This window comes from Schistosoma haematobium, chromosome 6, assembly GCF_000699445.3.
Source record: "Schistosoma haematobium chromosome 6, whole genome shotgun sequence".
Taxonomy (NCBI): Eukaryota; Metazoa; Platyhelminthes; class Trematoda; order Strigeidida; family Schistosomatidae; genus Schistosoma; species Schistosoma haematobium.
This window is the reverse complement of record NC_067201.1, coordinates 21,121,569-21,136,628: the sequence shown is the minus strand read 5'-3', so window position 1 is coordinate 21,136,628 and position 15,060 is coordinate 21,121,569. Positions and strand designations below refer to the sequence as shown.

At 36.3% G+C, this 15,060-nt stretch overlaps 1 protein-coding gene across 1 annotated transcript in view; it reads right to left on the bottom strand.

Annotated features, from left to right (window-relative positions):
- DNAAF1 (Dynein assembly factor 1, axonemal) overlaps positions 1-12,698 on the bottom strand; it is a 33,590-nt gene extending 20,892 nt beyond the window's left edge. Inside the window, exons 1-5 of the mRNA XM_051217110.1 lie at positions 12,458-12,698; positions 7,845-8,053; positions 6,669-6,930; positions 4,046-4,137; positions 1,905-2,126 (exon numbers count right to left, since the gene is read on the bottom strand). Coding sequence (XP_051065743.1) covers positions 1,905-2,126; positions 4,046-4,137; positions 6,669-6,930; positions 7,845-7,950 — 682 coding nt within the window. The 5' untranslated portion in view covers positions 7,951-8,053; positions 12,458-12,698. The remainder of the gene's footprint in view (positions 1-1,904; positions 2,127-4,045; positions 4,138-6,668; positions 6,931-7,844; positions 8,054-12,457) is intronic.
- Between the last annotated feature and the right edge of the window lie 2,362 nt (positions 12,699-15,060).

Here is a 15,060-nt window from a genome sequence, read left to right as displayed (position 1 = left end):
TTATTAAGTAACTAAACTATGCATATTCATATTCCTCTTATTATAAGCTTTATTTTGACCTATGAACCATTATTATATGTTTTACCATTCTTGAGTTATACCCAATATATTAATTACTACCTCCGTCATTCACAGCCACATCTCGCTAATTTTCGTACAAATGTTGTTTCATATTTTATTGGTACGTTGTGGTCTTTTTGATTGGTATATAAACTCAGTATGTTTGAAATATAATGATTCATATTACAGAGGCTGAGATTGGTGTTCTGGACTTAACTGGCTGGGCTAGGCGGAAAGCAGGACCAATCAAGACTCTACACTGCTCGCACGTGTTTTACGCGTCATTGGTCCGATCGATAAGTCACTGCTCTCTAATCGGCAGTCTCAAGTTATAACAGGGCAGTATACCAGCCTTCACATAAACTGAATGATTTATGTGGCGCATAGGAATAAAAATCAAACCAATGGGAGATAAAACCAAAACAAAGAAGTAAACAATAACAAGTTTAAGGTCGACAAGAACCAATCATCATCGGGGTCTACAGGATAAGTTGTGAACCACATGTGGAGAAATTCGAACGGTTTGTGGGGCCCGTTATTTTGTCGTCGTTTAGATCGGATGATGTTTGTTGATGGGCTCTCCACTTTAGTGGCCCGTGGATCTGACTCCACTTAGATCGTATGAATGTTTGTTATCGCCTATCCTCGTATACCATCATCGACTTAAATCGCGTTAGTCAATAACGGAATTAAATAAGTCGAATAACGAGAATGGACTTGTGAATACGTATATTTTGTATATAAAGCGAATGGAATAGAGAGAAGAGAAACGACGCAGAGTGGAGATGACTGGTAAGCCAACTCTCATTTAACTAGGCGTTAATCAATATTTATAGTTACACGAAAGTCAGTCAGTCAGTAACAACGTAGAACTTCGTACGTACGTACATCAGTTCAAGTTGCCATACCACATTAGTACAGAGATGCAGTTATCGATTCAAATCCCGTAGTGATAGAGGTGGTAAGAGTATAAGCAGTAATCGGGAAGATTAGTGTTTGGAGATGTTATTTAAAGAGTATAATCCAGTGAAATAAATTTGGAAAGAGGAAAAAGAAAGGGACATGAAGAATTCAGAAGATTAGAATGTGGGAGAACACAAAGAGTGGATGCACCTGCCCCATTGCAAACGATTTTGAGCCATGTCATTCAGGGTCTCTAACCATCGGTTGCTATCATCTCGTGGTCCCCAACCAGGTAGTCTACACCTACCAACATGACTCAGTCCACTTGTCAGTGATTAGTAATGGGATGAGAAATGTACACACACCTACCTAAAAACAGACAAGAATTGATGAGCGAATAAATAACAAGATCAGAATGTGACTGAAGTAGAATGAATGAAATGGTCTGTCCGAATGCTAGAATAAGGTATATGGGTTTAACATAATAACCAACACTACAAGTTCACTTCTATCTGAAGTTTTTGCTGATGATGTCGTTCAGAAGAATAATGAAAGTTCCACAATCAAACCATCCAACTCAGAGAACAAAATCTATCAGTCTCGCATACAAACTCTTAGCCTCTACATCACTGAACCGGTCGGCATCCAATAATGTTGATTTCAATTGATTGATCACTGGGTGGTGATCAATGTCATGTGTGTCAAGTCCTTATTTAGTGCAGATCGAATGCTATCGACCATGTTGCAATGTGGCCACCAGTCTAGATGACTTGACACCTCAAGATTACTGGTACACCTTGCTAACGAGTACCGAGTAACACGAAACCTGATGAAATTCTTACAGTCGTCCAGTACTTCCAAGTTTTCCATGATGATCTCAACTATTCACAATAACACAAAAATATTCCCCTTTCTGAGATGACATAACAACAACTACTTACCAAGATTTTCAATTTTACTAATCATATTATAGCTAACATCTAATGTATCTAAATATTTCATATGATCTAAATTTTCAATAGAACGTATTAAATTTTTGGCTAAATATAATGAACGTAATTCAGTTTGATTATGTAATCCATCTATTTTCAATATACCATTGACTTCTAAGAATAAACATTTTAAATTTGTATATTCTTCAAGATTTTCAATTTTGGAAAATCCTGTAAAAAAAAGAAAAAAAAAATGAGATTATGAGTTGATTGAAACTAGATCAGTATAGAAAGATTAGAGGAAGAACTGAATGATCGTTTCGTCCTATTGTGGGACTCCTCTTTGACAGTGCACATCTACGATCCAGCAGCCTCGCGAGATTCGAACCCAGGAGTGTTCAGTCTGGCGAGAGAATTCTTAATCACTAGACTACTGAGCTGGCCGTTATCTAATGGTGTTCATTTCTAACTTCAACTAATCCAAAAGTTGTTGTTTTCTTTCATTAGAGTGAATCATGAATTAACAGTAATTATATTACTCGTCAGGCGAAATCATGGGTGAGCGCTACCGAAGAGTTCTATGTTAGGACGAAACAGTCATTGAATGATTGCTTCCAGATTTTCTCTGATGGTTGAATATTAACTGACTGATGAATTTAATAATTATTATATTATATCACAATTTTGTTTCTAACGGATAAAAATCTCTTGACTTTTAATAGTTGAATTCATGAGTTGATTAGAGCTAAATCGCTATGGCCATTCTTGTTCTAGTATGGGACTACTCCTCAGCAGCACACATCGACGATCCGACACGTTGGATTCGAACTAAAGAACTTCAGTCTCGCGTGCGAACGCTTTACGTCCAGAGATGTTAATATCTAACTTCAACCAAACCACTTTGTTAAATTGTGAATTGAGTCAAGTTTAAAAACCTTGAACTATTAGATTTCATGATTTGCTATGAAGATGGAACGTCTTGAATTTAACCATATTTTGTTAGGCTATTAAGTACTCCTGATGATTATCATATAGATATGATAGTTTGTCACTATTAAAGTTGAATGGTTATTAGAAGTAAAGGCAAGACTACAATTAATGGATGAACTAATCAGATATAAGATAAAACATCTCGGATTTTGGCGCGAAATTCATTCATCCATTTGGATAAATACAGTTTTGGTATTTTCGGTGATGTCAGTTCATGATAAAAACTCGAAATCTAATTCCTAACCTTCATCATCAACTGTAAATTATAATTATAATTCCTCATACAAATTTATAACCTTCATTTGATCCTGGATATTAAGTGAACACTCTCGAGGTCAAACGAGCATCGCCCATAGGTCGTCCATAAATGATAGTCTCACGGTTTTATCTGCTAGTTTGATTTAAGAACCTGTCAGATATGACAATTAAATCCAGCTCAATCAATGATATCATATAAATCTAACTATTCGTTAGACCGCTTTCATCAAAAGAGTATATGATCAAATCATTAGTACTACAAAAAATTGGTTATCAGTTCAATGTATGATTAAATTAAAACACTCATGTTGAACTACAAAAACAAGATTTTCTGGCTTCAATCTTATAATGAGCTCAAAAACAGAATATAATAACAGGTCAGTTTTTCACAAATTTGTATGGTTCATCTATAACCCAAGTCATCTTAAAATCGAGTAGTTCTGTACAAAATAATACTAATACTAATACTAGTACTAGCACTACTACTACTGTGGTGTATGCTACTTATATTGATATAAGTAGTGGATGATGTTAGTCGTGAACAGAATGTCTGGCAGCAGAGAGACAAGAGGATCGAACAGTAAAGAATGGAAAACAAAATGTAATTTGTATTAAAATGCAAGAACAATGAAGCTTGAGTCATTATGAGACAATCGATGGACATTTTGTAAATTAAGCATTTACTATTTGATTGTTAGATTTTATTACCAAGTCCTGTAACTTTGTGCCAAATACATTCGATTGTCCCCACTGGTGGTCCTGTTCACTACACTACTACTGATAGTAATGATTATAATACTGCCGCTACTACTACCACTACCACTACTAACAGTAATAATAATAATAATAGAATATCAGTATGGTTTACTCATAGATAGATTATTAACATAAACATAATTTACCATTATAATGCAGATAAAGTATATCGTTTAATTGTGGTGTTTGATATAGTTTATTCTTTGCACAATGTTGTTTCAAAAATTTTTTTGTCATTCTAAAATGTAACAGAAAAAATCACTTTTATAGGTTGATTCTTCTTAAGATGAAAGATCTATGAAATAGTACGTCGAATAGACTGACTTACGTATATAAATTCCTATAAAGGTACATCAATATCTAAGGTTATTAAAACTGTCAAGGAAGTCCTGGCCACTGACTTTTTGTGGCATTACTGTTGTTTACAAGATTGACAGGACGATAAGCGAGTGTCCGGCGATCTAACGGAGTTGGTGAGTACGGAGGATCCACCTAGGGGAGCTCGAAAACCCTCATTCCAAACCAATGGTGTACATGGTCTTCAGGATCCTGAAGGAACAAATGACGTATGAACCAACTGTTCGTCACCGACTACCACGAAATCTCAACACGGATACAAAAGGCTTGACTAGCTTTTGCCAACTTGCGTCATTTATGGCGTAGGCGAGATATCCGTCTATCAGTCAAAGGACGTGTTTACTGTGCAACAGTTTGTTCCGTCCTACTTTATGGCGGTGAAACATGGTCGGTAAGAGTAGAGGATATTCCTAGGTTACTATTATTCGATCATAGTTGTCTTCGAAGCATTGCTCGTATATCCTGCGACTACCGAGTAAGTAGTTGTTAGGAAACGGGTACTAGGTAAGGATGGCAAATTAATTGATGAAGTAATAATAGTTCATCAGTTGAGATGGATGGGACACGTGTTACCTATGCCCAACCACCGACTTCTCCGACGAGCAATGTTTTATGATGTAGGAGTAGGTTGGAAGAAAGCTAGGGGTGGCCATATGTTTTGTGGCTGTGGATTTATTACTCTGCATTATTTAGTGATACAGAAATTTAGTATAGATAGCAGAAAGGATATTAGTTTATTACATGGCACGTTGATATTAAAGCCGGATACCGATCTATGGCGACTCCCTGGTTGAATCTATAGGAATCATGGAGCTCGATAGATTGAGATTTTGTCATATTAGGCTCAGAACATAAGAGTGTAACATCTCCCTTGCAGTTTTCTCTAACGATCTAAACAATCCAAAATTCCCCTTACATACAATCTACCTCAATTATATAGTCTGTCTTATCCCTCATTATATGTGGTACGCTTATTCAATATCCACTCTCATTGTCCAAACAATCCCTCAAAGACATCTGAAACCACGCTCTTCAGTTAACCCTTCATTAATTTACACTGTTTTCTTGTCTCAGATTTAACATTTTAGAAAAGAATTGAACATGAGAGATGGCTATGTCTTCTGAGTAAATAGTACAATTCATTACAAAGGGTGGTTTGAGAATTCGGTAATGGGAGAGGAATATTAGCAAGCCAAAACATTAACAATATATAACTAATGGTAAAAAAAAATGGAATAACCAGGGTGGTAATAGGTTTATTACTGTCTCTTATTGAATACATAGATCCGGTTTGAGTTCTTTTTTGTCGTGATCACTTCAGCAAAACGGAGTGAAGCAGTATTTCTTTATCCGATAATAATTTTAAAAGCATGAGAAATGTCAATGGTATACTTGATATCAAGTAAATGTCGAGCCATTGCACCGTTGAAAGCCTTTGTCCCTTGTAGTTTCAATTTTTTTGGAATATGCTCAGAAATGCGAACATATACTCTTCTCTCGGTTCTTCCAATGTATGTGCTTTGGTACGTACATGTAACTTGGTAATTGCCTTTAAAATTATCACATAATTTATTTTATCTGTCTCTTAACTTCACTCAACGACTACATCACCCATCACTAATGTTTCCTTGATCCTAATACCAAATAACCTCTGACATGTTCATGCATATATATTATAACTTTCGTCATTCAAAATCTTTACATTCGCTTATGTCAATTGTTCCACACTATATCTTACCTCAATGTAAAATTCTAATACGTATTTGGTTGTAAGCAATTATTTAGTTTCAGAAGGGGGTTTTATGGAGATTTTAGTAATTTCAATAGTTGAAATAATGGGGCCATTGAATCTCCTCAAAACCCCTTCTGATATAAATCAATAAATGCTCACTAGTGACTGACTTCAAGAGCCGTTTCCTGGAGTTCTAGTGAGAAGCCGTGACCAGTAGAGTTCAACCACGTCTGTTGTGGGATAGTAACTCACAGCAGACAATGGTGTACGGCGGCGCAATTTCGTGGATTGGTTGAAGTTAGACATTAACACCGCTGAATGCCGGCCCAGTGGTCTAATGGCTAGGACGAAGCAGCCGTTCAGTGTTTCCAGGTTTTCCATAGTGGTCTAGCTTCAATTGAATCATGACTTAAACACATAAAGATTGGTACAAGGAGGCACCAAACAGATATGCTTCACATAAATCATTCGATTTATATGAAAGCTTGGATATCACCCGGGTGCTCAAATCGAACCAGTTATGTAAGCAGCTAATGAGAACCTAATGAAATATAATGAATTCATATTATTCTGTACCCATGCTCGTTCTGATTTTATTTAAACCCACAAAGGGAACTAATTGCATATAGAACAAATCGATAACTTGATTGATTACATCACATTAAACAATATACAGATACCTTGGTTCCTTTGAATTTTCCTGTTCAATTTCATTTAACTCCTTATATTGATTTTCACAATTTATCATTGAATCATTTTGTTTTATAATAGAATAACCAGGAGGATATGGTAAATTAGATAAATCAACTGGGAATGAATCATTGAATGGTTTCTTTAGTTCATCATTGAATTTGTTTAAATCATCTAAAACTTCATGTAAACTATCATTTGAATCATTTGCTAGTTTTTCATTATCATCTAACTTGACATTTGGTTGTTCGTCTATAAAAGAATAGAACACATTAATTTCAGAATAAGAGTCAAATCTTCCTCTCGAAATGCTTTCACATAGCCACATGCATACAACCACTGACAGGGAAGTCCTACCTACTGCCTTCACATAGCGAGGGTGTTGTTTACGAAATTGGGATGATAAAAATTGAATGTCTGGAGCTTCAACCGGGTTGGTGGACATGGAGAGTCCACCTAGGGGAGTTGGAAAACCCTCATTCCAAACCAATGGTGTACATGGTCTCAAGGATCCTAAAGGAACAAATGACATATGAACCAATTGTTGGTCACGGGCTACCATGTGACTGCATCTCCTGACGTTGCTTCACTGCCTTGTGGATTAGATCTTTAGGTCAATGGCTCCGGGTGTGGCTTCCTGAAAAAGCCATCTGCTTCGGTTTGGGCATCCGGGTGGTATCCCAGCCCTAATATAAATCGAATGATTTATGTGGCGCATATCTGTTTGGTGCCCCTTGTACTAATATTTATGTGTTTAAATAAATATTTATATAATAAAATTTATATATAGACCAGTGAGCTGGCCGGTATTCAACGGTGTAAATGTTTGATTTCAACCAATCCACAAAATTGTGCCACCATGTACCATTGTCATGAGTGAGTTACTATCTCACAACAAACTCGGTTGAATTCTACTGGTCATTGTTTCTCACTAGAATTCTGAGACTCGAACTCAGTACATTTCGTTTCAAACGCCATCGTCTTATTCACTTAGCTACTGAGTCCTGATAGCCACTTGTTTGTGCAATGGGGTGAAGTTTAAATTCACTTAGCATTGTTTGTTTGAATCTTCCCACTGATGTTTAGGACTGCGATTGATCATTCTTTTATTGGAAGACGTATGTCTGAGAATACTATAATAAAACAATAAAAATTTTTAAACATACTGTACACAGTTGAAATTGTATCTTCTGGTATAAGTTGTTCATGGTGATCACTTTCATCATTAATACGACAGAAATTAGAAGATTGAATGTCCACTTTCACACTCATATTTAATTATCAGTCAGAAGATAGGAGTATATTTATTACACTGGCCGTAAAGAATTATAACAATCTAATCAATGGATGTTTTGCAGTTTTGCCAAAAGTATATCTATAAAGTAAAGATAAAAACATTTTAGTTTATCAAAAAACCTATGCACGACAAATAGGTTATAAAGAAGTCTTGAGCTACGATTGGTGCCGGCAAGACTATGATTTATGGGCGAGTCAATCAGAAGCGTTGCAAGGATTTCAAGGTCACAGCACCAATTTCAGCAACTGATGTTCACATACGATCGGTTCACAGCGAATTTTTGAGGAACAGTGATAATTGAGCGGCTACAACAAATGGAACTATTAAGAAGTTCTGTTATTTGTGATTTTAGTAATCAAATGACATGTGGACCTTGTGCATACTGCCGTGATGATGTTGTCTCTTGATGTAATATATATTAGAGGAAGACGTCTGCTAGAATAGGAACTTTTTTGTCTCGATCCAGATTGAGACTAAAGGAACTTACCTTCTACCAAACAAGCCTGTTAAAACTCGTGTCATTAGAATCAATCAAAATGCTGTTAATAGTAAAATAAACTGGAAACGTGGGTCTCTATATACTTTAATTTAGTGTATCGAGGAATCACGTCAGGATAACTGGAAAATGCACAATCTATAAACGATTACTTATTAACAATAAATTTGCCCCTAACTCTTTAATTCAATCATCAGGTCGCTTGTTCCAATTCTATTTGACCGGTACACAAAAAAACCACTGACCATGGTTTGCTGATATACAGTGAATAAAAATATCATTTTGAGATGGCGGTATTAGATATTGTCTTCTCTTCGCAGAGTAAAATGTCTACTGTAAAGTATAAGACTGCAAAACAGTTAAAGGTACAAATTGAAGTTTCAGATATTATGAGTGATATATTTCTCATACTTATTGCTCTCAGTTTTTCTTCAATAACCTACCAGAAATATCATTATCTTGAATTTTTGAAAACATCTATGATGTTTAAGTGCAAATGAGTTGGATCTATGATGTAAACTAATCACAAAATGTTCCATTATCATTCAATCACTGAATCACAGATATTAAACTAGCCAAATAGGGTTAACAAACTTCTCCTTAAGACTGAATAGATCTTAACTGCCTGTATATGTGTATACATACTCAAAACATTAAGCTAAACGTTTAGATGCGAAATTTACCATATATCTGTCAAAACGGCTCTTTAAAACTAGAATAAAGGTAAGGAATAAGTTGTTATCTGAATGTAAAAGCTAACTAATAGAATGAAAAGACTCAGCCTCCCACTAATGAATGCTGACATAGAAACTCCGAAATACTACGTACGATAAATAACCCTACAATAAGAAAACCTATGGTTAAGAACACCCCATGCACACACAAAGTAGGCTATGGTAACCTGGTGGCGAAGTTATAAAAGCAACCCTTTTGAATTTTAAAGACGGGTTAACGTACAATCAATACAATTATAATGGCAAATGTAACAAACTGAATAGATTTTGCGAAGCACTTAAATCAGACTTAGCTTTTACTTTAAACCTTTGTAAAAATGATACATTCTGATAATCGGACATCTTAAAAATAACATATTTACCTGACTGGTAAAGAAATGAACTTACGGCATAAGATTGAAAACGTGAACCACCGGGAGGCCTAATATTCTAAGGGGTGCACAGTCTCTTGATCCGGTTAATGAAATAAATTTCTTCCCTTTCGTCCTACGTAATCTCAAGTGGTCAAGTTTGTTTCTAGAACATTTTTACATCAGTCTCAAGTCTCGGATATCGCATATTACAACAAAAGACAGGTAATATTGAGTTATATTACTATTTATTTTAGACATATGTACTTCGTGTTAAGTTTAAATTGTGTGCAAAGAATTAACAAGAGTGTTATACGTCTTCAACCGAGAAGCAATAACTCTATTAAACATTCGATGTTAGTCACAATGTAGAATCAGAGATTAATCGCGTAAAACTGGCTTTAAAAAGTGGCTGAAAAAGTATTAGAATATAAACAACGAAGCACGGTAGTCAGTACAAGCCTAAATTTCTTACCACTAAATATCAGCGTTACTCAATAGATTATAACTCATTTAATTTACTTAAGAGCAAAATCATTGGTTTTTAACTCTTCCAAACTCTCAGTTATTTCTTTTTTACTACATATTCATAAATAGCAGGTGTAAGAAAATCTGCTGCATAGGTTCGGATGTAATAAAACGCCAAAAAACCAAAAAATGATGTATTGAGTGAAATATATTCTTCCAGCTTATGTTGAACACACAGTATCTACACCATTCATAGCATCCAGATCTCAACATAAAAAAGTGTTTTATTTGCTGCCTTATTCCATCTGGAGATGTATTCCATCATGAAGTTCTTTAAAAACATATTGTTTAAGCAAAGAGATTATAGGGATCAATGTCTATTGACAACCGGTTCTCTAAATGAATTTTAAACATAGTGTTGGACAGTTTTTAAGATTAAGTAGATTGACGAAGTCCTTATAAATTATTTGGGTGTAATATATACAAAATGTGGGATAGAAATAGAGTATACTGACGCTTTTGTTGTGTGTGAATAATATGTAATCTCTATATATTCACTGACCAAATTTTCAGTATACGGTAAATAAAATAAGCTAAAAGCCGCCCCATCAGACTATCAAAAATGACCAACATATTCCATACACCATATCTTTAAAGAACAGTTCATGCAATTTATCATTGAATAAACTTACTTTACTTACTTACACCTGTTACTCCTCGTGAAGGAGCATAGGTCGCTCACCAGCATTCTCCATCCAACCCTGTCCTGGGCAATCCTTTCCAGCTCCTTCCAGTTGTAATTCATCCTTTTCATATCTGCTTCTATTATCCGACGTAATGTGTTCTTTGGCCTTCCTCTTTTCCGCTTCCCTTCAGGATTCCAAGTTAGAGCTTGCCTCGTGATGCAGTTTGACGATTTGCGTAATGTATGTCCTATCCATTTCCATCGTCTTTTCCTAATTTCCTCTTCAGCTGGAAGTTGGTTTGTTCTCTCCCACAGAAGGCTATTGCTGATGGTATCCGGCCAATGGATGTTGAGTATCTTGCGTAGACAGCTATTTATAAATACTTGTACTTTCTTGATTGTGGTTGTTGTAGTTCTCCAAGTTTCAGCTCCATACAGTAGAATTGCCTTGACGTTCGTATTGAAGATTCTCACTTTGATATTGGTTGAAAGTTGTTTTGAGTTCCATATGTTCTTCAATTGTAGGAATGCGGCCCTTGCTTTGCCAATCCTCGCCTTTACGTCTGCATCTGAACCTCCATGTCTATCGACGATGCTTCCCAGATATGTGAAGGATTCTACATCTTCCAGAGTTTCGCCATCAAGGGTGATTGGATTGCTGTTCTCCGCTTTGAATTTGAGGACCTTGGTTTTCCCTTTGTGTATGCTGAGGCCTACTGATGCAGAGACTGCTGCTACATTGGCTGTCTTTATCTGAATCTGTTCACGTGTACGTGATAGGAGGGCTAGGTCATCTGCGAAGTCCAGATCGTCTAATTGATTCTGAGCTGTCCATTGTATTCCGTGTTTTCCTTCAGATGTCGAGGTCTTCATAATCCAGTCGACCACCAGAAGAAAGAGGAAGGGAGAGAGTAAACAGCCTTGTCTGACTCCGGTCCTTACTTGAAATGCATCTGTCAGCTGTCCTCCATGCACTAATCATTGAATAAATCTAATGGTTAAATCCATCACTTGAAAATAAAAGGTCAGGCTAACAGTAGAAAATCCCGAACTACGTGTCATTTGGTAAATATGGGGAAAAACATGGTTTGAACAGGCTGAACGTTTGGAATACAAAAAATAAGACGTGATAGTCTTTGTTGACTCGAATTGGATATATATTACTGATATTTATCGGTAGACTAAACAGCTTTAGTCTATTTTTTCGTTTCGTTTTAATGGTCATAGAATACCATGGCTAAATTTAATTACGGATATGAACGCACTTTCACTATGAATATCAATCAAACTATGTGGCTGAAAGTAATTTACAATCGTCTTGAACAGATATAAAGGGCGATTACAAACTCAGAGAAGCTTTCGTAGTCAAAACTTTTTTCATTGATACTTAAACGAGCAATATAATCAACCGTGAAATAGCCATCTGGAATAGTCCCCAAAAGTCTCATTCTAATGTTCTTAAAATTTATGCATCTCTTTCAATGGTGAACTTTATCCATCTTTATTTTGATCAATAATTTCTTTGCTTATTTTAATCCTGCTTGATAATAAACGGTTCATATTTCTTAACAATAATAATAATGAACATAATCAAATGAGATACACGCTTTTTTGGTCATATCTTTTTGTTTCAGTTCTTTTAGTCAATACTTATTATTTAATCTGGCTTCTTAAAATATAGGATGAAGTTACATGAGTTTTACTTTTTACGAGCATGTAGCGTACTTTAAAGCTAATATTGCTTCTCACCTTTCAATATTTTGTCCCAACTCAAAAGAACATATAGAATTAACATTGCTTTGAGACAAGAAAGTAATGCATGGAGTGGTTCGTACTGCGAATGATGCACTCAATTAACGATCAAACTTCGAGAAGTGTGAATCTTATTCCAAACGTACATATGAAGCTTACTTTATTTATTCTAAAACGTCTCAATATTATTTGTTAAAAAGCAACGGATAGAAACACTTAGAAACGTTATGTTTTAAATACGTACCATGTAGAGTGTTGTCTTGGAGATAAGTTGCGATTTTCAATATCGTAATTTAGTGTAGTATACTCGTTGAAGTCTTTTCCGTGATAAGAGATTTAACTTATCAGAACAACACTCCAATTAGTGCACTCTGAATATATTTTGTGTTCATTAGGTGATTATTATATTTTCTTTGTTACTGGGTACAGATGGTTCAAATCAGTAAGTTTCTCTAATATTTAACGTTATCATTCCATCAAACGGTCTTTCGATGCATCCTTGTTCTGCAATTCTTATACTAGAATAATCTCTTAGGCAGCTTAATTGCGGATTGGGCTAACTGCATCTCATATTTTTTCTGAGCTTCCCGGATTTCAATTATACACTTATTTCTTACCATCCTGTAGCGTTCCATAGTACTTGCTGTTTCAAGGCTAATGGCAAAGTTCCAAGATTTCTCTTTTTGTCTTAGTAAGTGTCGAATATCTCGGACTATCCAGAGACGGTCGTACTTCCTCTACTTCTTCGGAACTGTCCAAGGTATAAGTGGTTAAGTTACCCGTTTGTATAACTCTGAAATGAGTCCATGCCTCTTATATTGATGTCTTGAGTCAATTTTTCGGCTTTCAGTCGATGCTGTTTAGTTGATGGCCTCCATATTAGGACGAGCCGAAGCAACTGTTCGACAGGAAACCTCAGCCATGAATTTGAATGATATGACTGCATGATCGATTCTCCCTAGCGGTGAGGGAGGTTCATTTGGCCGACATCATCAAAGTGTGTGAAAATTAAATCCAAGAGAGACGAGAAGCACCGCAAGTCATTTCCGATTGGATCTCCAGTGTGTTGTAATAAAGCTAATGCAATCGAAGCTTCTAACAGTTTGCAATCGAATGATGATATCAATGACCCTACTTCTAAAATTACTCAGTTTACATACGGCGCATTAAAGTCGCCTACTATAATCTTTCGACCCTAATTACACCAGGAATTAAGTTTGCTTAGGAGAAAGTCATCTACTACATATTTTAGACTACGATATACTACAACTAATTCAATATCTTGCCATCTACATGTCAGCTTGCAGAGCAACAGTTCACATGGCCATGTATCATGTGACAACATCTAAATTTCTCGTATTGTTAAGGTACTTTTTGTGTACAGTAACACCGTGCTTCCTCTACGTTTTAATCCATGGCCCTACTGGATAAAATAACCCGTCAACGGAATTTCATTGTCAAGGAACTTTGACGTTAACCATGATTCTGAGACAGCGCTCTTCGAACGGGAAGTTTAATCCCAACGTGATTTACGCTTCCCAAAACTTTTGGCGTGTCCTTACGCAACTAAAGAATCTGTTCTGAGCTATACGTTCGGTAGATTATTTTTTCGAGTTTTACCAAATTTAACAGTTAACTGTGGTTTTGCCTCAGCTTACTAATCGGTTTTTTTGGTTTTTCACGTAAAGGCTAGTTCAATTTATCTCACCCGTTTTTATCAATTTTTGCCCGTTTTCAGTGTGCTTTTTAGTGTATTTTTAACAGTTTTAGGCTTTTACTAGCATCTATTATACAGTTTACGTCAATATAGTCATGAAAAACTCATGCACACGACCTGGGTGCCGTTTTGTTGTTACATCTGGCATGCAGTGCGACAGCTGCAAGGGCCGGTTCCACGAAGCGTGCATAGATCTCACAGCTACTACTTACAACAAACTCAGCAAGTCAGATCATAACAGGGTATGTATTACGTGCAGCACGGATCCTGTAGTTTTGTTGAGTAACATCATTGTCCTATTGACAGGTTTGCGAAGTAAATTGTTAGCAAACTTGGAAAACGACAGTCATAAAACGGGTAGACAAACAAGGACGCGCAATGAAAACAAGAATAGGAATGTCAACAGGTCTACTATCGATGGAGCACGCATTAGCACTAGTGATGGCATGGTGAATCTCAGCACCAATCATAACGTCGTCGGTAATAGACCCCCTTAGCAAACTTGGACCCTCCAGTTCGGGGTCCTCGAATGCAACAGTTGTTCCCAAAAACTCTGTGGGTGATAGGACTCACGTTAACAGAGCTAAAAAGGACCAGGCGTTACCGTTCAAGCTGAACATCCCGAGTGTTGTACGGAAATGAACTGGGAATTTGATCTCACAGTCTACCTCCAAGGATGTCTGTCCGGTCATCAAAGAGCCTAGGATTCAGAAACGTGCTTCGACCTCCAAACAGCAAGGTGCTGAACCTGAACGCACCGGAAAACATGGGAAAACAATAACGGTTCGAGATGACTCTCTCATAATCATGAACCTCCTAGACAACCCTGACCTTCCTCTCAGTTTGAAGAACAAAAATGACAGGATGCTCTGGGGCGAATTGA